Source organism: Nelusetta ayraudi, unplaced genomic scaffold (assembly GCF_046127955.1).
Source record: "Nelusetta ayraudi isolate G7.1 ecotype Tasmania unplaced genomic scaffold, CSIRO-AGI_Nayr_v1 ptg000097l, whole genome shotgun sequence".
In the NCBI taxonomy this organism is placed as follows: domain Eukaryota; kingdom Metazoa; phylum Chordata; class Actinopteri; order Tetraodontiformes; family Monacanthidae; genus Nelusetta; species Nelusetta ayraudi.
Window position 1 is genome coordinate 2,502,501 of NW_027466147.1, and position 23,701 is coordinate 2,526,201.

The window sequence follows — 23,701 nt, forward strand, 5'->3', positions numbered from 1 at the left end:
GCTTAATTGGAAGCAGGAAGCCATTTCGCAGCAATAAACGACTTATGATTAGCGCGCCGTAATTCGGCCTTATTGCACTTGTCAAAATGAATCCGGTCGGCTTCCTCGATTCAGCTTGAGTTCCACAGCCGATGGGGGGTCGGAAGGGGGGGGCTCGCAAGGCAATCCGTGTGACACTTGCTGTCACAAAGTTGCTGTCTTGCTGAACGGCGGAATGCTTCCAGACGCAGATCCTCACAAGCAGCAGTTTACATTGAGAGGCTCCAGGATCCAGGGTCACCTTTTAACAACTAAGAAGGTGCAGTTTTTACAAAGCATCTCGAGTCAGAACCGGTGGTGCGGCCCAGAATCAAAGACCTTGCGTCTGAGTATTTTCTGATATAACCCTTCAAATCTGCACTCTCACCCAGATGAGACGTGAATTGTCTGACAAACATTGATCCGCAGTTGCCTGTAAAGTTTTTGCTACTGGTATTTATGATCATCGAAGTTAACGTATAAACGTCTTTGAACTACACTTTATGGAACTAACGGAGAAAAACAAACCACGCCGTCGAGTTGCGGGGGAGATAAACCCATCAAAACAGCCGCCGTCTGAAACAGAATCATCATATTGTGCTGCTGTCCTGCCTCCATGCAGGTGATTCACCTTTGACCCCTGGAGATTATCGCTGCACTGGATGACTTTTGGACATCCGTGGGGTTTTTTTTTTTTGTTGCCCTGAGATTTGTTTACGGCTGCACAGCCTCAGTTAGTTGGCAGCGCTGCAGGATCTGACCGGCATCGGGGGAGATAAATCACAGGAGGAAGGGGAACTCCTTCCAAATGGATGGAAATGATGATGACAGTAATGGCCTGAGATGTAGGACTGCAGGATGAAAGGTCGCTCGGTGCTTCGAGGAAGCCAAACGGCGATAAGCGTTAGTGTCTGCGTGTGTGTGTGTGTGTGTGTGTGTGTGTGTGTGTGTGTGTGTGTGTGTGTGTGTGTGTGTGTGTGTGTGTGTGTGTAACCCAATTCCGGCTCAGCCAGGGTAAACAAGAGGCCGAAGCGAGACAGAACAGGTTCTGTTGCTGTTTGGTTCCATGGAGGTATTGTTTGGCACCATAACAACAGCTCGACGATGCCGAGGGGGGGGGGTGGGGGGGGGCACGCCACCGCTCAGCTGTCGCGGCTGTTGTGTGGCAAAACACCGTCGTGACATGCGTGACTGTCTCGCCCCTCACTGGCCCCTCTCACCTTGAAGACTCCTCCGTGATGTCGGTCAACTTCTGTAACAGAGCTCGGGCCGGCCAATCAGTGGCAGACTGAGTGGAACCCAAGCACTGGGTTGAAAAAGACGGGTGTCTTATTCTGTGGGAAGGAAGTATTGCATTCAACAGTCTTATGGGACTTTTCCACTGGCACCGCGGCTCTACTCGGTCTTAAAGCTCTTCCATACGGTGGTGCCACCGACGAGACTCCTTCACAAAAATGGAACCCGCTTGGTAACCACCAATGGAAGTGGCTTGCAAGTCAGTACCGTGCTCGAACAACGAGTGGCCGATGTTTCTGTTTGGTGGCAGACAAAAAACATTCTGAGGGAGCTAGCCGGAGCTAGCCGGAGCTAGCTGGAGCAACAAGGTCTTTCAAGACTGTCACGGTACCGTCAGAGATTAAAACAGTGTCGCTGGCAACACCGCATAGAGGTTACCGTAACATGAATATGGTATCACAACCATGACGTCAAGGGACTTTGTGGTCCCCTTGCTTTCAAAACTCCTCCCACATTGCGGTTGAACTCTGCTGTAATACAACGCAAACAAGGCTGAGTCGAGTCGAGGCGAATCGTGCTAAAAACACGTCGTGGAAAAGCACCATCAGATCCCCTCGCCCGATCCACTCCACCTTCTGACTGACTGAGGGGTTTCCATGTTATAGAACAACAACAGACGTGGAAACGACACACCGCTGCGCTTGCGTCCTTCTTTTGTTGTCGACTGAAGCACAAAGTCCCTTCAGCTCCCGATGTAGGACCGCAGCGAAGGTCAACTGTGAGAAGCGGCGAGACTTCAGGCTATGCTAATTCAAAACCCTCGTAATTCATCCCTTATCAGATGTTGGGGGGCCGACACGGCACTTGTTGTTTCTGTTAAGAGGGTTAGGGTGGAGCAGCAGCAGCAGGATCCAATGCACTTTCGCCCTAAAAGAGAAGTTTCTATCTCTGACGAAAGGTGTGACCTCAACCTGGAACTCCAGGCTGGAACTCTGCTAGCAATACATTTTATTTAATAATAATATCTTGTGATATGTAGTAGTCCTGGAAATCTATATGCGAGACAGAGTTAGGAAGTCCAAAGGACTTCCAGGTTCTGACGGGCAATGAACGTCCACGAAGAATCGCGACTTGCCAGAGACATTTGGTCCCCGCTGCTGCAGCAGTTCAACAATATGACGTCTCGATGGCAAAGTAGCGGCTCCGTCCGTCCCGTGACGTTTTCCGCTTCGCTCATCGCGCAAAAGTACAAAATGACACGTCTCCGTCCGTCTAATCACGGCTGTGCACGACCGCCGCGTTCGTCCTCTCCCTGCGCCGGCCGCTCGGCCGCGCGACAACCAAACATTTTGCTCCTTCAGATTACTGTTTACCTCGTCACCGGCAGCGGAGACGCTATGCTTGAAGCAGAGCTCCACTCTTTTGTCCGTTCAACAGCTTGATTGATGTTTTCCAACCTTATTTGTCCAGGAGGAGAAGATGGAAAAAAAAAACAAAAAAAAAAACAACGAGATAAAATCTTTCTGCTTCCGTCCTGCTGAAGCTGAAATCTATCAACAAAAAAAAAAACAAACAGTCACTTTACTGTACGTAGAATATTATTGTTTATTGAGCCCTTCCTTTGCTGTGACTTCACTGCAGAGCCATCAGGAGCAAAAAATAGCAGCCTGACATTCACATCCACTCGTACAGTAAATGCTGCTGTAATGACATTATGCTGTTTACTCAACTGAAGCTGCCAGATGTGTGTGTGTGTGTGTGTGTGTGTGTGTGTGTGTGTTCACCCCCCTCACTCACCCATTTCCATCAGTTGAGTAGTTTTACTGTCACATGACTGATGTCACGATAAGCGCATGAGCGGGTGTAGCGCTGCCCTCTACTGGCAGGAAGGAACAGTGCACCTCAATCACCTGGAAGCTGTTTGTCTTGATCAGGTTCACGGATGAGTCACTTCGGGGGTTAATTAATTAAGTTCAACTCTACGCACCGGTTACAGTTAGTACATAAACGTTAGTGACCCGCCCTCTTGTGAAATATGCACCACTTTAACGGCACACAAGCCCAACAGTTCCAGTCTGCAAGGAACAAATTGTGCGGCAGTGTATATGGGTGAACGACACCCCCCCCCCCACCCCGGCGTTACATTTCAAAGCCGTTCCCACAGGAAAAGTTGTATATTGTGGTGTCGCCATCTCTGCCCGAGTCCCACCAAAGCTGTTTTCACATCTAATTTGTAGATTACAGTATAGATCAAATGCAACAACAGAGGATTTGAAGCACATTCCGCCCTCTGTGTCGCAATACTTTGGCTCCCTTTTCACACCGGGTCGCCCTTTAAATTACTGCTTTTGCAAGTCAAACGTGCCCCCGAGGGAGAGTTTGATGTGCTGACTTTATTCAGGTTTGTCCTTCTGCTTTGCTGCGCAGCCGAGCGTGTGGGCAAACAAGACGCTAAACCCCTTTATTATTTGTCTACCTGTCTCTGTTTACGTCTGCGTTCCTGCACTGATCCCACAATGATCTGTGGATGTGAGTCCGACTGTTCATCACTGTAGTGCCACCTTTTCTAGTGTGTGTGTGTGTGTGTGTGTGTGTGTGTGTGTGTGTCCTGGAGTGCCGAACAAGGCCCCCATTGATGGTGCTGGTGGGGCCCTGGAAGGCGTCCAGACTCAGAAGAGTGCGGGTGTGTGAGTGCGAGGGGCCCGGCTGTGCTGCTGGAAGCCTCTGAGTGCGTCGCACAGACACAAACCCTCAGTTTGCTCTTCACCGCCTCCTCAGCATCGCCTGTGCACGCCGATGCCAAGCTGGCTGGCTCGCCCACAAAGGGCCACGTTGGCCCCATTAGCCATGCGGGTGCGATGGCCCCGTCACTCATTTGACCCACATAGTGTATTGTGCTCACCGCCGGGCAGCTCTGATTGGTGGTTAACTTTGTACGTCGGAAAAAGACATTCAACCGGCTTTATTGCTGCTTCCGGCCCGTTTTCCATCATCTCTGTGCAGCGGCGGTGTCGGACGGAGAGCCCAGCGGCTGCTGTCCACGGTGCTGATCCAAGAAGTGGCGGTGAGCCTCACTGTAGCAGTGGTTCTCAACTGCTGGATTCCACAGCGCTCACACTTATGCTACAAAACTAATTAAAAAAAAAGAATACAATAAATTTTGAAAAAGGGAAACTGCCCACGAAGCCGCGACCTAATTAAAGCAGCTCCCCAACCCACCAGTTGAGAAACGCTGCTGTTTAGTGACCAGCTGGGGTCGCCGTATGGGATGTTGAAACGGTTTTGTTAAGATGGTCTGGTCTCCCGTGTGGACCCTCAGCCAGGTGCATATCAAAGTGTGGTCAGCAGGTGTGTTTTATTTATTTATTTATTTATTTGATTTTTTTTTTTTTTTTTTTAAATACTAAAGTGCCAAATTTAGAGTTTTAGTCCGAAAAGGTGAAGATGTTAGCAGGCAAAGACATTTTAGAACCTTCCTGTCATATCAAGGTGGAGAGAAGCGCCAAAAAAAAATAGACTTCCTTTACCAGATGATTTTTAAATGTGAAATACCAGGAAAAAAACATATTTAACAGCAGCAGCAGCAGCAGCAGCAGCAGCAGCAGCAGCTGTTTCCTAGGAGATGTAGTCGCAGTGATGTTGGAGCACATCACCAGCATCCCTCGCCGCAAAACACCAGCCGTGACCTGAAGCTCGATCGTCCCTCTCACATCTGTATTTTCCACAACGCCGCGCAGCTTAGCGGGGGATTTTCCTCCCTAAGCTGATTTATATCAGCTGATAGCCCTGTCATGTAGCCCCGGCACTGAAATGAATGCATGAATAGACAGATGGGTTAAAAGGGGGAAAAAAAAAACAAAAAAAACAATGAGGGGATAGCGGCGGATGAGGAGCGCTTGCGCTAATATCCATTTGAAAGGTAATAGCGGGGACGGGAACAGCGGAGGGGTTTTTCTCTGTCTGTCACCGCGGCTTCCTGTTTGATGTGAAGGGGAGACGGATGGACGAGTGAGGTGACGAGATCTAGGGGTGTTTGTGGCTTCGGTTGGGGGGGGATGGCAGCATAAGGTGTTTGAGAGAAGAACTGGCTGGGATGAGTGGAGAAGGAGCAGAAAGCAGAGAAGAAGTCGAGCTGAATCTTTAACGGGGCGGCGGCGGTGGATGTTTTCCACGCGGCTGTCGGCTCCGCGGACGTGATAAAAGAGCGGCGCCTCGACCTCGCCGCCTCTCCGCCTCGTTGTCCTCTTGTTCAAACATCCATCTGCCGTCCGCGACCAGCTGACAGGGTGTAGATTTAAAAAAAAAAAAACGGCGGGCGGAGGGAGCTCTTTCACTCCCACATCGGTCTCTCGTCTCAGCGTCTCAGCTCGCGCTGCTTCCCGGTGTTTACTTACTTATCTGTCTGAAAACATAAAGTGGTGGCCCATATAAACTTGGTCGTGTTTGTAGGGGCTGAATGGATGACCTGGATTTCAGTTTTTTTGGCTGGACTGTCCCTTCTAAGTGCTGAAGAGCATAAAAAAAAATCCTGTTGGTTTGTTGTTTTTTTTTTTTTTTGCTCAAAAACAAGAACCAATGGTAGGCGCCCTCTCCATCGGGTTGCCATGTGACTGACCTGCCCCGCCCTCTTTCTCTCACCAGCTGAAGAAGCTCCTGCTGACTCCTCCCAACGTGCCGGCCGGCCTGGACGCGCACAAGGACAGAATCCACGGCCACCGCTTTGGCAACAGAAGCCTCCACCTGCGGACGGTCAGACCTCTGGCGAAGGTACGACGCCTTTCCAAATAAATAAATAAATAAATCAACAAATAAATAAATAAATAAATCAACAAATGCCAGCCCTCGTTCGGCGAGAGCCGGGATTCCTCGTGCGACTCGCTGGGTAACGCTCTGTATTCACCGCCAGGCGCGGCCGTCTCGCCGTCTTCTGAAGGCTGGCGAGACAAGGAAATTGGATTTTTCCAATCAGCCCCCTCTCCACCTCCCTCTACCGGAGGTTGCCGGTTAAGGCGGGAGTAATTCATCGTGCAGAGTCGGCGTGGAAGCGATTCGCACACTCGGGTTGTCGCGCCTCCCTGTAATAACAGTTGTTCTTCGAGTGAGTGAACGAGCCGAGCGACTGCAGAACCCATCCTCTCGCCGGCGCTGATGGTGTCACTGTGAACAAAGTCTGCTCCCTTTAACTATCAGCTCCCATTTTTCAAATCCATCCTCCTCAGACTGCAGGGCAGTGAGGCAGCGCCAAGTCATAAATCACCCATAAAACAAAAAGAAGCATTTTTAGCCCTCTGTTTGCAGCCTCCTGCCAAAAACAAAATGCTTTGCAGGACCCTCCACATGTCCGCAAGGAGAACACTGAACACACACCTACACCACTCCCCTCTGATCTCCTCATCTATCACACATATAAATGCTAACCCGCACAACGCACTGCTGCATCTTTTATTTAATGATTGCTATTTTTGCCACTTTGCTTCTGCTGTTTTCTATTTGCTATTTGCAAAATTTAAACTATTTATTTTATTTTACAAATTTACAAAGTCCATCGAGTGTTTTTTCCGGCTGTTTTGTTTGAGGCTGGGGAAAACGCCAAAGACCTTCAAGCCGCCGCCGCAGAGATTGGTGTGAACAGGACACTTCCACCACTGGCCACCGCTGTACGATTTTAGCAGTCATTGGGAAGCTGCTAGCGTGGATGTGGAGGAGGAGGAGGAGGAGGAGAATAAAGCCGTCTCACTGCCTCCTAACCTCCCTGCTGCTGCTGCTGCTGCCAGCCTCAGTTTTAGTTATGCTGCGGCTTTGCTGCGGCAGATGGCGGCGTATTGACTGACAGGATAAGGGGGCAACAGTTAATCATAGTCTCTCTCTCTCTCTCTCTCTCTCTCTCTCTCTCTCTCTCTCGTTCTCTGTGTGTATGAGTAATAAAGAATCAAGAATCAGTCATTTCATTGCAGCTGTGCACTGAGTCATCCCTCACAAAGTCTCGGGCAAAATGTTCTGCCGTGTATCCAGAGCAGGAGGTGGGAGATGCAGGAATTCAGACGGAGATTAACGTTGCCCTCGTTTTGCCATGTCCTTTCCCACACGTGAGGTGGCGCTAAATCCAACTGGCTGGGAATTTTGAGTTCACCGTGGTGGCTTTCACGTCCCCAGAACATTCAGAGGAACCGGAACTGTGGTTTTGAACTGGGATCAAACCAGCAGCGGTGCAGCCGGTGGCTGGATGAACGAGTTAAAATCGAAATGTGCGTCGTCCACAATGTAAAGTTTGTTGACGCATACAGTTGGTTAAAGTTCAACCCATCCAGGTTTGTCTTTTGATGTGTACTCGTCCACTGATGACGGAAGCAGCTAATGGCTAATCCAGTTGAGGTCCACTCAGTCTGACGCAACTAACAAACACACACACACAAGAACACAGACGTCAGTAGCCTTGTGACAGAACTGTTTCAACTGGGGTAAACATGCTGCTATTCTGCGTTATTGTGCAACACAAATCGACTAGTCTTCCAAAAAACCTGCACCAGTATCTGGATCGCAGCCTCAACAGTCACTGACGTTTTGCGTCTCCGCCCTCAGAGCGACCTGCCGCTGGAGAGGAAGCCCCGGGCGGTGCGTCCGGCGGGCCGCCTGTGCACCGAGCTGCACCGACACCTCACCACCGCCCAGGAGTCGGAGGAGAACCCGGCCGCCGACACGGAGGAGGACGGCGAGGAAGACGAGGACGAGGACAGCGAGTCCGAGGACGAGGAGGAGGAGGAAGAGGAGGAAGAGGAGGAGTCTTCCAGCAGCGAGGTGGAAGGCTCGGCGGCGGCGGCGGCGTTCCCCGCGGAGCCCGCCAAGCCCCAGTTCAGCTCGGAGAAAGAAATGCACTCTGTGGTGGAGCTGATCACCTACATGCACACCTACTGCCTGCCTTCACGGAAACAGCAGAGCTGGGAGCGCAAAGACCGCGAGCTGGGCCGCTCCCGCTCCAGGCCCGAGGCCTCCCGGCAGCCCGCCACAAACTCTCACAGTAGAGTCATCCTGGTGGCTGCGCCACCCGCCACCAGCGGGGGCGGCGCCCCCCGGAGGCTGCCCTTTGCGAGGCGGAGGGAGATGAAAGCCAACTCCCTCCTCCGCGAGCTCCTGCAGCAGAGCAGCTCCTTCGACGTGAGCAAGCCTTACAGACTGCACAGCCCCCCCTACTCCCACAGCCCCGCCCCCGCCAGGTTGGCCCCGGCACACGCCCCCGGCTCCGCCTCCCCCAAGTCGGAGCTTCCGAAAGACTCCTCCTCCCCGGAGAGGATGGACCCCTCCTCCTCCTCCACATACTCCACCACCTCCACCTCCATCCAAGGGACTAAAAGCTTCGAGGAGCAGGTGGAGGACGGCGGCTCCTTCTCCGTGCGGCGTTCCCGGCGCCTGGCCTCCTTCCCCAGCCGCTTTGCCAAGAGGCTGCGGCCCGCACGGGTGAGGGAGGTGGACGGGAAGGAGCGGGAGGACGGCCGGGACGGCGAGGGGGAGGTCAAGCTGCTGCCCAGCCGGGCGGGAGGACAAACCACCACGGAGACGCACCGGGAGGCGCTGACGGAGCTGAGCAAGGCCTGCTGCCACAATGGTACGGAGGAAACACGCACTCACTGAAAGCTACTTTCCACACTCTGGGTTTCCATGTCAGGGCCTTCAGGCGACGTGGTACTTCGTCCATCCCTAAATTAACACACCTCACAGCAACAGCATCATCACTGTCAAAACTCAAAAATAGATGGCGATTTTAAGACATTAGTCGACAAAAGTAGTTTGTATGACGCCAACGAGACAGAGTAACAAAAGAAACTGAATTTAGCTTCTCCGCCCTCCGTCATCCGATCTCCAGGGTTAGTCAAGTCTTCCAGGCTCTCACAAGTGCTTGCCCAATCACAGTTCAGGCGTTGCAGACTTGAGATCTGATTGGCTATCGCAACCGACCGCCGTCCGTTCACTTACAGCACACAGGAGCCAGCAAGGTCAATCCTGAAGGCCTCTGAGGGCAGATTTCATGGAACCTGACGACACAAGCTGGCTGAAATATGATTGGATAGAAACTCCACCGTAATATACAACAGTGGAAGTGACTCCGCTATCAAATTTACACGAAAAGGTAACTTTTCTGAGTGTGTTTAGGCCAGCAGAGAAGACCGTACTGGCCCTGGCGGCCACAAACTGGGTTTTCAACCGGTCGTCATGCAGTTACACAAGACGTCGCTGCACCCTCGGGCCGTTCTCGCACACTCCGCCTGATCTGCCCAGTCGAGAGCGGAGCTGGAGGGAATCGTGTTTAGTGATCACGCTGAGTCACGCAAGAGGCGATAAAAAAAACAGCTGAGGAAGTCAGTTACATTGCGACGGCGTGAACACAACACACACACACACACACACACACACACATGTACAAACGCACACAAACGCACACAAGCGCACCCGATGATCACCAAAACGTGAAAACGTTTTTTTTCTGACTGGCTTTTTCTTCTTCTTCCTCTCCCCTCCTCCTTGCAGAGAAGCGAGCCTGCCTTTGTCTGCCTCTCAACTCCAAGTCCACAGGGTGAGTTTGTCCACACCAGGCATCAAACAGCGGCAGCAGCTCAAAGTTCTTTTCATGCGTCGGCGTCTCGGCTGCAGAAGCTGTGAATGTTTTGTACTGCAGAGAGTGTGCGTGTGTGTTCCAGCAGGTCTGGGAAGCCATATTTGCAATTTTATAACTTGTGGCTCAATGATTGAGATCGTGCGTTGGGAAATCGTGTCTCTAAATGAGATTTAGAGACAGAAAATAATCTTGAATTACCGAGAAAGCGACTGGATTGGTGAGATTTTCCAAGGCTGGATTCTTTCAGATTCGGCTCAAAAGAAAGCTCCTTTCTGAATCATCTCCAGCTGCTGTGAATACGACAGCGCCAGTGGGGAGAAAGAGGCGGAGCTAGTGCCAGCCTTGAGACTGTCTGTGTCAGCACGCGTGCTGCCGTTCATATGTGATCTGAAACGGGGCGGCATTTCCTTCTCAAGAAGAGCAAACAAACCGAAAGCCCTAAGAGTGCAGTTCCCACGAGTCCCTGCGGGGGGAAGTTTTGCGTCTCTCAACCTCGTAAAACCAGCCTCGGAATTCCACTCCCGGTTCCCCAGCAGAGGTGGATTTGCGGCTGAGTGATTGAGATTCCGATCCGAGCCAGGCGCGGGGCCCTCGCTGCTCCTACTTCTCTAAATGGACCTGAGCCTCAGACGCTGGAGCCGTTCCAGCAGCAGCCGTCGCAACGTGGGCTGTTGTTGTTGTTGCTGCTGCTGCTTTTATTTATTTTCCTTCTCGGCACAAACGGGCTGGCGCCCGTCCATCTTCCAAATGAATCTGTCTTCTAAAGCGTTTTGGGAATAAGATGAAAAGTTGCCTTTTTTTTTGTTTGTTTTCCCTTCCCTGCCCTGTTTTTATTATTTTGACTGTCCCGTTTCCTCGATGGAGGGTAAATAATATCCCGCCCGAAGCGCCGCTCCTTTCTCTCACGCCAAGCGGAGAAACGCAAGCGGACAGGCAGAAATGGAACGCGGAAGAAGAAGAATGGAGGAGGGAACGACGGGGGAACATGTGGCCGCTGCGATAAGAAACGGGACGTTTACGGGCGAGAAAGCACAGTTTTTAATTGGGCAGAAGCTGCGAGACCTTTTCTTTGCTGCAGGGGGCAGGAGACGCCGTTACCGAGAGCTTTTAAGTCCTCGTTGTCGGATCCCGCGTGTGTCGGTGTGCGTGTGTGCCTCCCAACATGACACGGCGATGTTTAATTTCTCCTCCTTGCTCTTCCTTCATGCCGCCACCAGGGAGTCCCAGTACGGCAGCAAGCCTTTCGAACAGACGCTCAGCGTGGATCTGTGCGGAACGGCAGGTAAACCCCCACCGTCTTCACTGACCGTTGGCCAAAGGAGTGAATTTACGGAAGCTTATTGCCGTCATACTGAAAAAGGGGGGAGTTTTTATGGGATCATTTTAACATTTTCACGTGAAACTTGAAATTGAATTTTTTTTTTTTTTTTTTTTTTTTTTTTTTTTTTTAGTATGGCAGCAATATGCTTCCATGACAATTGTAGTCTTCCTCCGTCAGAAAACTAAGACAGTTTCTCCCGCAGGTCTGACTCCTCCCACAACCCCGCCTCACAAGCCGGTGGAGGATGAGCTCTTCAAACCGGCGGACGGAGGGAAGGTCGGCGAGGTCACGGGTGCAGCGGGCAGCGGTGGCGGAGACGGCGGGGGAGGCGGCGGCGGCGAGCCCGCCGTCCTCCCGGCCGCCCCCAAGCCCTCGTCGTGGCTGAGCCGCGCCCACCACCAGCGGAAGCTCCCGGAGCAGACGGAGCTGTACGCCCAGCTGCGGCGCATGGGCCAAGCCGGCGACGGCGACGGCGACGTCCAGCGCAGCTTCGGCGACCACGACTACTGCGCGCTGAGCCTGGGCGAGAGACGCAAGCGCAGCACCGCCATGCTGGGCGCCATGCTGCAGGGGCACGGCGGGCCCGACGCACCCCCTGCGGTCCGAGCGGCCGAGGATCGGGTGCCGGTTGAGAACGGCGAAGACGGCGTGGAGCGGCTGCCGGCATCTGAGGCGTCGGAGGCGGCCGGCGACCGCCAGTCGGCGGCCGCCACGCCACCGACGTCGGAGGAGGAAGAGGCGGCGGAGCGCTCGTCCGCCTCACGCTCACCTTCGCCCGTCCTCCACCTGTGTCCCGACTCACCTGCCAGCAAGACAGACTCCAGGTTAGTGATGGCTCGTTGACGAACTAACCCATTCTAAGAGCCGGCTCTTTGAAGTGAACAAAGAGAGCCGGCTCCTGAGCCGTTTTGTTGTTGTTGTTGTTGTTGTTGTTGTTGTTGTTGGTGGCGGCAAATCATTTGAGGAGGATATGAGGATAGGACCGATATCTTCTGTTCATGGGCCTGGGGTGTGGTCACCTGACTGCAGGAATTTATCAGGACCTCAGGTCAGATCCTCCCTGTCCTGGGCTGATGTCCAGGAAGTTCAGCAAGTGTGAGACAGATGCAGAGCAGTGAATAAAAGGGTAGAACGTGACGGAGAATAAAACCACCCAGGCAAAGTCGTCGTGCTGTCGACAGCGGGGAGAGAAAGAGAGAGAAAAATGGACTCTTTTGTGCCGCAGTTCAACTGTTACTTTTTTTTTTTTCTTATCTTTTCACTCGTGTCTGACATTTCGTTTTTTTTTCACCTTGTGCCTGACTGTCCGCCTCGTTCTCCCTCTCCCCTGTCCTTCTGCAGCGAGAACTCGGAGATCTGTCCCGATGACAAGCAAAGGAACAAAGCCAAGTCTGATGAGGTACAGTGAGCGTCGCTGCCCCCTCACTCTCCTGCACACTCACCATTTGCCATATATTAATTACATATTATTATTGGCTCCGATGTCCTTATTTTTTTACAGCTGAAGTGCTCTGTCCTGGATCCAGAACTTTCCCTAGATTTGTGTTTTTCAACCCTTTTTTTGAGCCACGGCACATTTTCTACATTGAAAACAATCCCCCAGTTGACCAAAATTAATTTAAAATAATACTTTTCAGCCTAACAATGACAATATAGTCTCTTCATTTATTCATGCTCACTCAGTGTGAAACCAGGGCCTGTTTTGATGCACACAAAGCAGATATCCCGGGAGGAATTGAGGGAGGAAAATAGACTTGCGGTCCTTTTAAAGCACACTCACTCCACAATGCAATGTTATTTTTTTTTAGACCAATTATGTGAAATTGGCTATTTTTCTACAGCACACCTGACAAAGCGTCACAGTGGTTGGAAAACACGAGGATCTTTCGCTCTCCGCCTGCTAAAATCTGAAACTTGGGCCTCAGGCCTTCCAGTTAGCGAGGGGGCGAAAACAAGGTGGTGTCACAGGGCGGAGCCGAGGCCTGGCAGGGGGTGTGGTCACTAAGCCCAGGAGCTGTCCCGGTGCACCTTGGGTGACATCATAAAGGGACTGATTCCCACAGCTGCTTTGCTGTGTGCATCGAGCGCAGGGCGGACTTTAGCCATTTCTGGACAGAGACACCGACTGTCCGCAAAAACGCTGCTCGCTCGCGACCTTCAGGGGTGAAAAACACAGGCTGCATCTTCAGCTGCGGCACCGGCAGCAGCGAGCGCAGGTGGCCTGCCTCCGTGTTGTCCGCTGTCCTGACTGTTGCCATGGTTTCGCTGTTTCCAGGACAACTGCCAGGTGTTTTACATCCACAACCTGCCGTCCGGCGTGACCCAGAACATGCTGAGGAAACGCTTCCAGGTTTTCGGCAACACGGAGGACTGCAAGGTCCTCATCTGCAACGAGTGAGTGTCCCCTTGCCCCGATTTTTCTTTTGTTCGTTTGTTTGTTCGGTCAGACAGTGATTTTTGCGCGGCGCCAAAGCCGCCCTCGATTTGCTGACTCTCTGCCTGCCTGCAGGGAGCGCTGTGGTGTGATAAAGATTCGCCAGCCAGGGGTTCAGAGGCACTGGAGGGAGCGCGAGACGGCGGGCCTGAGAAGGCTCACGAGGAAACGCTACATCGATCTCGGTAAAGAGCAAACGCCAAGCGCAGCCGCAGCTGCACGACACTTCCTGTTGTTGAAATAGGTTTTTAAAAAAAAATGAAATGCTGATGATGTTGTTTGATGCTGCTGACGGTAAATGATTCAAGCCTGTGTGGGCAGGAAAAATTAAGGCATGCAATTTATTTTTTTTTGCGATCAGAGAAAGAGACAAATTTTCATGCTGCAGTTCTGTCGGCACTGAAGTCCAGACAAACACCATGAAAGGCCGTGTGGTGTCTGACGCATGGTATCCCTGACTTTATTTACACGAGGTCGGTGTGGGTAGAAACAAATGGTGAATCTTGAAGGCGAGTATTTATACACCCCTGATGTAAAGAGAGTGTAACCTGGGGAGGTCACGCATTTTATGACCCCCACCTTTTGTTCCCATGACATCACGTGGGAAACATTTGTTAGCAAGACCCATGCTCTATGTATACTCTAATACAAATAAAAGGTCTATGGGTAGGAAAACCAAATTACTTTTATTTTACTTTTATTACTTTTATTAATGTATCGATGGGCAGTGCATTAAGCTTTTACCGATATAATAATCACAAATCAGGCCAAATATTACACACTGGACCTTTAAGGTGAATACTGTCACGAAAAATGAGATCCAAAGGGAAGAACGTTCCCAGCGTTGAGTCACTCGCTCTAACATCTGCCAATTGTGTCTCCGCCCCTCAGATGAAGCCGGTCCGGGTCCCGTCAAGAGCAAGTATGACGCACTGGACTTCGACACCCTGCTGAAGGAGGCCCAGAAGTCCATGCACCGCTGACTCAGAGCCCATTGGCTGGCCAGCCTTAGTTGAAGTGTAGCCACACCCCTCCGACTACACAGCTCCGCCCTCAGACCGGCCTCTCAGTACCTCCATGCAAGGCGACCTCGCAAAATGTTTACATTTTTACCATTGGAATAATGAAACAATAAGGACCTTGGGGTTTTTTCTGTTTTTCTTTTTTACGTTTCTTTCACCGGAGGATACTGCATTTTAAAACAACAACAACAACAACAACAACAACAACAACAACAACACAAATGAGGAAGCCGCTGGGAAGTTGCGGACAGTTTCACCGACTTTTTTCTTTTTCTCTTTTACAAAAACAATACTTTAAACAGCAATGACGATGCGGCTCCTCGCTGGACAGCGATAAGGAAGCTGTGTTGGCAACACGGTGTTGGGGGAGGGGCGGGGGGGTTGGTGGGGACGAGGCGGGAGAGACCCGATGTAGCAACTCCTTGCTATTTCTGCGTTGGTCGTTGTGGCGTGTGTTCCTGCGTGTGCGTGTTCTTTGTTCCGTTTGTTTTCTATACGAGAAAAAAAAAGGAAAAGGGGGAGGACAAAACTCTCTCTTTCTGGTCACTGGCGGGGCGGGGGGGTGAGGTGAGCCTGCAAGCGACGACGACGTGTGGGCAGGGGGACCCTTCTCTGTTTTAGCAAAAAAAAAAAAAAAAAAACGTTAAGAAAAAGAAAAGAAACTGTGGATGTTATAAATTAAAAAAAATCTACTGTGTGTGTGTGTGTGTGTTATGGACAAAGAAAAAAAAATCTATATATAAATATAAATTTAACGTAATCATTTGATGACTGATGAAGTTTACAAATCTAAAACGACGAAGAAAAAAAAAATCAAGTTTTTTTTTTTTCCTTTTTTATTTTGTAATTGTAGTGCTTCCTTAATTTGATCTATGCACTGTACGGAGGTGAACGTCTCGGCTCGTCCACTCTCCACGTTGACCCCCTGTGACTCTGAACTCTCTGGGCTTCTGCTACTGGCTGCTGGCGGCTCTGTCCGGAAGCGTCTCGCGCATCAAGACCTCGTCAACTTGTGCCCCCGCCGTGTCGACAAAACGCGGCAAACCAAATCATGGTGGTTTGTGCGGCGGGACAAGTGCCGGTCTCTCCCAGCCACTAACTTTTTTGCGTTTGACGCATGAGATGCAAATTCCAAAAAAAAAACGTCCCATCTTAAAAAACTGTAAAACGTGCAGCCGAGATTCACCGGTCAGCTGCACTCGTACAGTTTCATCTCTCCAAAGAAGTGGCGAAACTCAGACTCTTTTTGGTTTTGTATTCCCAAAATTTCTTGGGGCAAATTTTGATCCCAACATTTTACATTTTTTACTTTGATTAGAACGCATCTGCTGTGTTAAAAAAAAAAAAAAAAGTCTATGACCGGCTTCCAAAGTGAGAAATTGGTCGGCAGTTGGTTGAAACGTACTTACTTATCTGACAGCTTGAATGGCTCACAAATAAGCTTAAAAAGTCTGACGAAATTTGTGACTTCAACTACTCTTTTTTCAATCGCTCCTTCCAGGATTTCTCCAATACGGATGCTTCAACCTGTGCTGAGTTCAATGTGATTTTTTATTTTATTTTAAATAATACAATTATCCGCAAGTGGCGAGGTCTTGATGTCTCTCTGGTAGGGAACGTGTTTAACAAAGACACCCCTCATCCCCCCCCCAACCACCTCCATGCTACAGCCAATGCAACAGTTACTGTTTACATCTGGAACCGCAGCGAGCAGATGCAAAAAAAAAAAAAAATGGGGAAATGAAGTTGGCTTCTGCGACTTTGTGGCACTTTTTCAGTCCGTGGTTCAAGTCGGCGCCGTCGATCCGGTGGGTCGACCGCCGGGATGCCCAGGAATCATTTCTTACACTTTTACTCATTACAAACTCACAAAAAAAAAAAGGACACGAGAGCAAATTTTCAACACGTCCACGCATCTTGCAGGTTCAAACGGAATGTACCGAAGAAATTTGAATGTATCGTATGGAATTTCCCCATTTCTGCTCGCCCAAAGATTGTGGAGCTTTTTTTGGTGCTTTAAACAAAAAAAAAAAACGACAACGACGACAAAAACACTGCGGACTCGATCAGTCCACTGCAACCGATTTTCTCGCTCAAAAAGAAATCTCGAATTTTTTTAAATTTCATTTGTATTCTTTTTTTGTGTGTTGACGGAGCCGCGCAGCCAGTAGCAGCCGCCGCCGCCGCCGACTCCAGCACGGCTGGGCCAAGGGGAAGCAAAGGGACGGCCTTGAAAGTGACAAAACGTTTTTTCTGGCGAGAATCCAAACTTCTTGTCTGGGAGGTACTGTATCAGCTGAGCATCTCTACCTCACACACGTCCCTTTGTTTGTCCTCGTCCCCGCCGAGGGAACCGGTCGAGGATACTTTGGTGGGCTTTGTCTTTTTTTTTTTTTTGATACAACGACGTCCTTCCAACACGAAGCAAAATAATCTGTCGGTCCGTCTTCGACTCTCTCTCTCTCTCTCGGCTTTCCTCGCTAAGCGTGTCCGTTAACTCGCAGTCTTCAACCTTGTGTCCTCGTGTAATTTAGTGTTTTAGTCCTTGTCTGGTGTTTTTTTCCGGAGTCGGCCCTCCGCGGGCTCCAGCGGGTCGTTTCGGAGGGGGCGAAGAGGCGATCGGTTGTTCGGTCAGAGGGTCCTGAGGGCAAATTCTTTTTGGAAGAGAAGATTCCAAATCTTCTTTTCTTTCCTTGAGCCCAATTTTCTTTTAGCTCTCTTTCAGGACCCGCCGACTCGCCCCTCCCTCCCCTCCTTTGCCGGGACTTTCAATCAAGACTCCTCCTATAATTGTGTGTCCGTATCTCTTTGCGAGTCCTCTCTGCTCCTCAGCAGCTCGCCCCCCCTTTCCCCGCCCTCTTTCTTGTCCTCTCAATCAACTCCTCTGTAACACACAAAAGAAATTTGAATGTTTACATCACTCGATTCTCCTTTGACTTTATTAGGAACGCACACTAAGTACAATAGCGCCTTATTCAGTGTTGGAAAAATGACAAAAAAAAGAAAATGAAAAACCTAAATCAGCGAGTGACAGTGGCTCGCCGTCGTCCAAATTAACAAAATTGATTTAGTGCTATACATACTGATTGACAAACATGACGTTCATCGTTTTTTTAATAAAAAAAAAAAAGGTGGGGGGGCGGGGGGGATTTTGAATTTTTAACAAATCTAATCACAAACAACTGAATGAGTATTTGTGCTTAGTATGTATACTACTAAAAAGTGAGAGAATGTGCTGGTTTACATATAAAAAACAAATAATATATGAATATAAAATGTGTATATAGCACTATGCCTCGTTGTAAACATAAAATGTATTGTGTGTGGTTTTTTTTTTTCCTTTCTTTCTTTTTTTTTTTTTAAGGTGGCGGGTTGAAGTTGATTGCTAATCAGACAGGAAATGGTGAGGCGGGTTTTTATGTTTGTTTGTTTTGTCCACTGAGTTGCTGTTTGTTCAGTACAAGGAGGAATTTAAGGGAAAAAAAAAATTGAAAGGAACTGAAGTCGACTAGACGGGGGGGAAAAAAAGTCCAACACTGTTGAAAAAGAGACGACACAAACTCACAGCTGCATCCCTTCAGAGCGTGGCAGCAGAGGGTTCCACTCATTGCTGTTTAACAAAATGACTTAACAACGTTATAATTTCTCTGTTCTGTTTTTTCTTATGAAGCAATTTAAAATGCAATACTTAATAATCTTATCTTTAATGCAGGCTTTTTTTTTTTTTTTTGGGGTCCCGAAAAACCTGAGGTAATAATGTATAGTGTATGCTTGGCGGGTGATCTCGCAAGACGCCTGGCAGTCGCTCGGTTGTGGGTTCGGTCAGCTGCTGTAATTGTCTGTAAAATGCTGTTAACACGCAGTCAGGTGGTTCGGGAGGGATAGAGAAAAAAAATATATACAAAATTGCAGGAAGAATGTGGTCGCTTGTGTCATAAAACACAAAAAAACACGTTATACAAAAAAAAACAAAAAACAATTGTACTAATATACTCTTGCACAAATAGCGTCCCAAGTAGTGAAATACCTTCACAATATTTTTCTTCTTATTGAAAGGAAGCTGTTGTAACTATGTTATTACCACATTTTGATGGTGCACAGGTTTTGTTGAAAATCTGATTTCTGACTCACTTCGTCTGTGTGCAGTTCTGGTGGGATGCTGCTGGTTTTTTTTTTTACAAGGTTGAAGTCGCAGACGGGACGCTGCCCGGTTGGTCCGCAGTCCATTTCAAATTTTCAATTAGATATGAAACCACGAGTCAGTTGTTTGTTTGGGTTTTTTTGGATTTGATGTGATATTTGACAAAAAAGGGCCCTTTATGTATTTAAAAAAAAAAACAAACAGCTTAATCTGACATTTTTACAGTGAAAATTGAAGGTTCAAATGAGTGAAAGAAAAATGGAAAGTTTTCCAATGTCCCTCCTCAGTTTTAAACGCCTTTAGTTTGCTTATTGGCCGTTTGACCCATCGCTGTTTCACTGGAGGAAGAGTGTCGGGATTAATTGTGCAGCACATCGAGTTGTAATTTTTATTATTATTATTATTATTGTTATTATTAGTAATATAAGAGTGGCCGTCGCCATCTGTTGGTTCCTCTGTTGTTGCTGAGGTGAACAACATCAAAAAGCCCAAAGTGTCATCGTGGCAAGCCTTAAAAACCAACTGGGGTGGGGAACTAAGCTACCACAAGCTTTTTTTTTATTTTTTTTTCGTACCGTCTCAGCTCCTGTCCAATCCAACGTGGTTCATTATGAAATAATTACTGACGTAATTACAACTTTTTTCAATAGCCATATTATAAAAAAAGATATATACATATATATGAATATATATATATATATTTGTGTGTTTGTGTAGATATCTAGATGATTATATACTTTCTTATAGAAAACTTTGATGTTGACCATTTTTCCTCAGTGTTTTGAGAACACGTTGATACATTTCAACATACTAATAACAATAATAATAATAATAATAATGATAATAATAATAATAATGATAACACTGTCCAATAGATCTAGGTCCTAGGTCAATGGGCAACAAATCCAAATAAGTATAACAATAATATATTTAAAAAAAAAAAAAAAAACTTCCAAAGGGAATTACCCTCGTCAGAATGCAATACCTTTCTTCCCACTCTTCATTTTTCTTCAAAAATGGAAAATGGCAAGAAAAAAACCATGACACTTGATAGGCAAGTTGACCAAAAAAAAGAGGAATATAATTTTAACCATAACGAAATGTGGCATTTTTTTGACAGATGGGTCAGGATTGAGTTTCACAGACGTCAAGCCACGGCCCAGTGAAAACGTCTCTTTCATTTTGTAACGTCGCTTCCTGTTTCTTTAGTTCACAAAACAATGTATCTGTCAGCTACACCATGAAATCAGCCCCTATCAGGACGGAAGTTGAATTCCACTCGGGTCTTTTGTTTGTGTCAGACGGCAGTGGTGCACAGAAAATCAAAGGGTGACCTGTCGACCTTAAAGACAACAGTGATGTCAGGTGATCTGCTGTGTTTGGCTGGTGTTTTTTGGAGGGTAGGTGGAGGAAAGATACTTTGACGTAAAGGGCATACATTGGTTTTGTTGGCTTTTCTTTTTTTTTCATTGCTATTGATTTTACTGTCTGTTGACATCTAATGACTATCAAATTCACGAGAAATTATTTGGTTTTTTTTTTTTTTTTCTCTTGTCTCTTTTTTAACTTAGTTTTTGGTAAAAACAAAAAAAGGTAAATACTGCTAGTGAGATTTTATATTTTTACATATGTTGTTGGTTTTTTTTTTGCTTTCCTTTTTTATTTATATGCCACTTAGTTTGGATGTCTTTAAATGGTGTTATTTTTCTCTGTTTTTGTGTGATTTCATATGTCTGGAGAATGTGGCGACAAAAGGCATTTCAGTATTTTTGAATTGTTAAAATCTAGTTTCATAGAAGCGGAAGTATCTGATGTTATAAATTATATTTTAATTCATGTAAATAGTTTAAAACAGAAGACTATGGCTTCCTTTTAAACTGAATACATTTCTCTTCAGAGATTGTTTACATTATGAAACTCTAGAGATGTGCTCCTCATATACTGTATAAAGTACATATATTCATTGATTTGCCTCCAAAAAATAAAACCCTAATGAACAACATTCATCTGATGCATTTGAGCTTTTCTTAAAAAAATAAACCAAAAAAAAAAACAGCTTTGAAATGGTGATTAGGGTGGAAGTCAGGCAAGTTAGCCTAGGACTGGGGGTACGTATGGATTGGGTTGGGTTACAGCAAGGATTTTAAAAGAATAAATAATGATAACAAAGGTGATGATAGAAAGAATAAGTAAAAAAAAATGACATTGAATGTTGAGGTAAAAATCGGGTTTGGAAATGGAATGGTTGGGGTTGGGGTCGTGTTTAGGGTCAGGGTTGGGGTTGGGGTCAGGTTTAGGGTCAGGGTTGTGGTTAGGTCTTTTCTCTTAATCCGTTTGTTGAATTTTCACTTCTGGTTTGGCTCTTCATCGTGGTTTTAGTTATACCACAAAAAACACCCACTTGTTACAAAATGCCGGCTTTACTTCCTTTATGGCTTTTGTGGTGTGTTGAGGAGTTTGTGTTACTGAGTGACTTGTTTTTATTGCTTTTGTTTTGGATTTAATGTGATATTTAACAGAATAAGAATATATCATCTATAAAGAACAGCCTAATCTAACAAATCTAACATTTTTACCATGAAAATTTAAGTAGAGGTATAAATGGGTGAAAAAAATTTCAATTTTTTGTGTTATGTGTGGCTGTTGTGTTGAATTGTGGAATTTGTGTTTGAGCAGTGACTTTTGCCTTTGTGTTTGGGAGTTTTTTTTTCCGTTTCTGTTTCGCTTTCAAAGCCATCGCTAAACACTCAAACACAGCTGACTGGCAAAAGGTTCTGGTCGCTGACATCTGGTACCATTTTAAAACAAGCTTTCTAACTGGTGGATCTTGTCTATGTTTGAAAAGCGTGTTTGGTGAGGAACTCCTCAGCCAGAGGACGGAGCAGCAGCCGCGAAGGAAATCCGCGGGGCCAGTCGTGACTGCAGCAAACAGCGCTGCTCTGCACTGCAGTGCTATTAGAGCTCGGCTGCAGCGCGACTGACTGTCAGGGACGAGGCGGAAGCCCCAACACAGCAGGCAGGTCGCGTGGTCTGTCTGTCTCTGTCTCTCTCCGGTCAGCCCGTTGATCTGGTTTGTCCTGTTTTGATTTAAATCGATGGATTGACGGAAGGAGTGACGACTCAATATGAAGACACTTCAAAATAAGAGAAACGCCAGATGGGTGTTGTGCGAAATCCTCCACATTTGTCTCGGGCCTCTTTCTAACAAAGAGTCCAATGAAAGGGTTTTGGAAAGAAAGAGAAAACCCTGGCAGACGACTCAAACCAGTCAGTTTCATTTCAGTATAATCAGTCACGTATCAGCTCCACATCTACTGCTGCCATGCATCAGCGTGATGAAACAGACTCCTCAACCTTCTCACAAGCAGCTAAAATCCTCAACAGCATCACCCTCCCTAGACACTCTGGTCAATTCCAGCCCTTGGGGCACCAAACAACTGTTCTGCAGTCCGTTTCAGTGTTTGTGGCGGCTGGCAAATGCAGGCTAATCCACTGGGCAGCGGTTTGCGGTAGCTGCCTGCATATTGCATATGACTTTTCTGAAGGATAAGCCTCTTAAGACTCCTCCAGGGACCCTGTGATCCGGGCAGCCGCACACATCACACCTGCTGGGGCCGCTCTGACTGGCCTTGTTGTGCACGACACGCAAAAAAGTCACAACAGTTATGAAAATACAAATAAATAAATAAATGAGTATTGTTTATAACAACAATAATAACTTCTTATTATCATTGTTTTTTTTTTTTATCATAATCATCATCGTATACTGTGATGTTTCTCCTACGTAAAATGGGGAAGTTCCATGTGTTGCAAATCCCACTGTGATTCTTGTATATGTATCACAATGCGGCCAGATTCACGCACCACTCCCATATTATTGCCACGCTTGTTATTTTATATTGTGTGGTGGTGTATAATTTTCTTTTTTTATGTGCACCCTCTAAAACCCTGGGGGTCAAAGTGACCAAAAGCAAATTTAGCAAATTAAGCCCCCCTAGAGTTTGCACCACTATGTTCCCACATCCATGCTGGGGATGATGCATGTGTGGAATCTTTACAGCAACCTGCTGATGCACATGCAGGTTGAACTACTGGAGGCTGGTGCTGGAGTTGCTGCCTGCGCTCATGCAGCCGCCGCTCTCCTACCCCGCTCCCCCCCTCCCTCTCTGGGTCTGCAGTCACGGGTTCTCCCTGCGTCACAGCGCAGCTTCGACGATCAGCACGGCCATATACGGCAATCCTTTGAGCTCCCAGCGTGCCGTTACATCACGGCCGCTTACGTCACGCTGCAGTGACGACACGCGACGGGCTTACGTACTCTGGCTATTATTACTGTGTATCCAGCAGGAGTGCAGGGGGAGGGGGAGCTGCTGATGCTTTTCAAGCCTCGCCGCTGCTCCAGTGGCGAGCAGCGCTGCCCTCATTATTCCGCTCTGGCGTCACACGCAGTGTTTTGTAACCGTGTAGTGTGTGGCTCCAGGCGGGTAAACCGATGCGTGTGGCGGCAGCGGCTGAATCGCAGCAGTTTGCCGGGATGTTTGTACCACGTCGGCTGTCGTGCAAATCCGTCTCGTCCTCTGCAGGTTGCGCCGCAGCAGCGCAGCTCTCGCCGGCGCAAGCTTACAGCTTTTTCCGCTCTAGATGTTGTCATGCAACCCGTTTCCGGGATTTAAATGCTGAAGAAAGAGCAAACAAATAAACTAGAGCATGTTAGCTCTGCATTCACCCTGGCATCCTTTCCAGTTGTGTGCGAGTGTAGGTCCGTTCCCCCCAGAACAACCCGTGAGACTCCACGAAAAGCCTCAAAAGCAACGTTTGTGGTCTTGCATTTCACCAACAGCCAACAACAACAATAATATCATAATACTAAATTGTCACTTAAGTTGTTTTAAGCTCACCGTGTCCAGATAAGCATACGTTT

At 48.0% G+C, this 23,701-nt stretch overlaps 1 protein-coding gene across 1 annotated transcript in view; it reads left to right on the forward strand.

The window, feature by feature from the left end:
• Positions 1-18,156, forward strand: part of ppargc1b (peroxisome proliferator-activated receptor gamma, coactivator 1 beta) — a 70,620-nt gene extending 52,464 nt beyond the window's left edge. Inside the window, exons 4-12 of the mRNA XM_076048009.1 lie at positions 5,896-6,021; positions 7,834-8,854; positions 9,775-9,820; positions 11,080-11,144; positions 11,386-12,007; positions 12,525-12,582; positions 13,459-13,577; positions 13,693-13,802; positions 14,509-18,156. Coding sequence (XP_075904124.1) covers positions 5,896-6,021; positions 7,834-8,854; positions 9,775-9,820; positions 11,080-11,144; positions 11,386-12,007; positions 12,525-12,582; positions 13,459-13,577; positions 13,693-13,802; positions 14,509-14,600 — 2,259 coding nt within the window. The 3' untranslated portion in view covers positions 14,601-18,156. The remainder of the gene's footprint in view (positions 1-5,895; positions 6,022-7,833; positions 8,855-9,774; positions 9,821-11,079; positions 11,145-11,385; positions 12,008-12,524; positions 12,583-13,458; positions 13,578-13,692; positions 13,803-14,508) is intronic.
• The last annotated feature ends 5,545 nt before the right edge of the window (positions 18,157-23,701 follow it).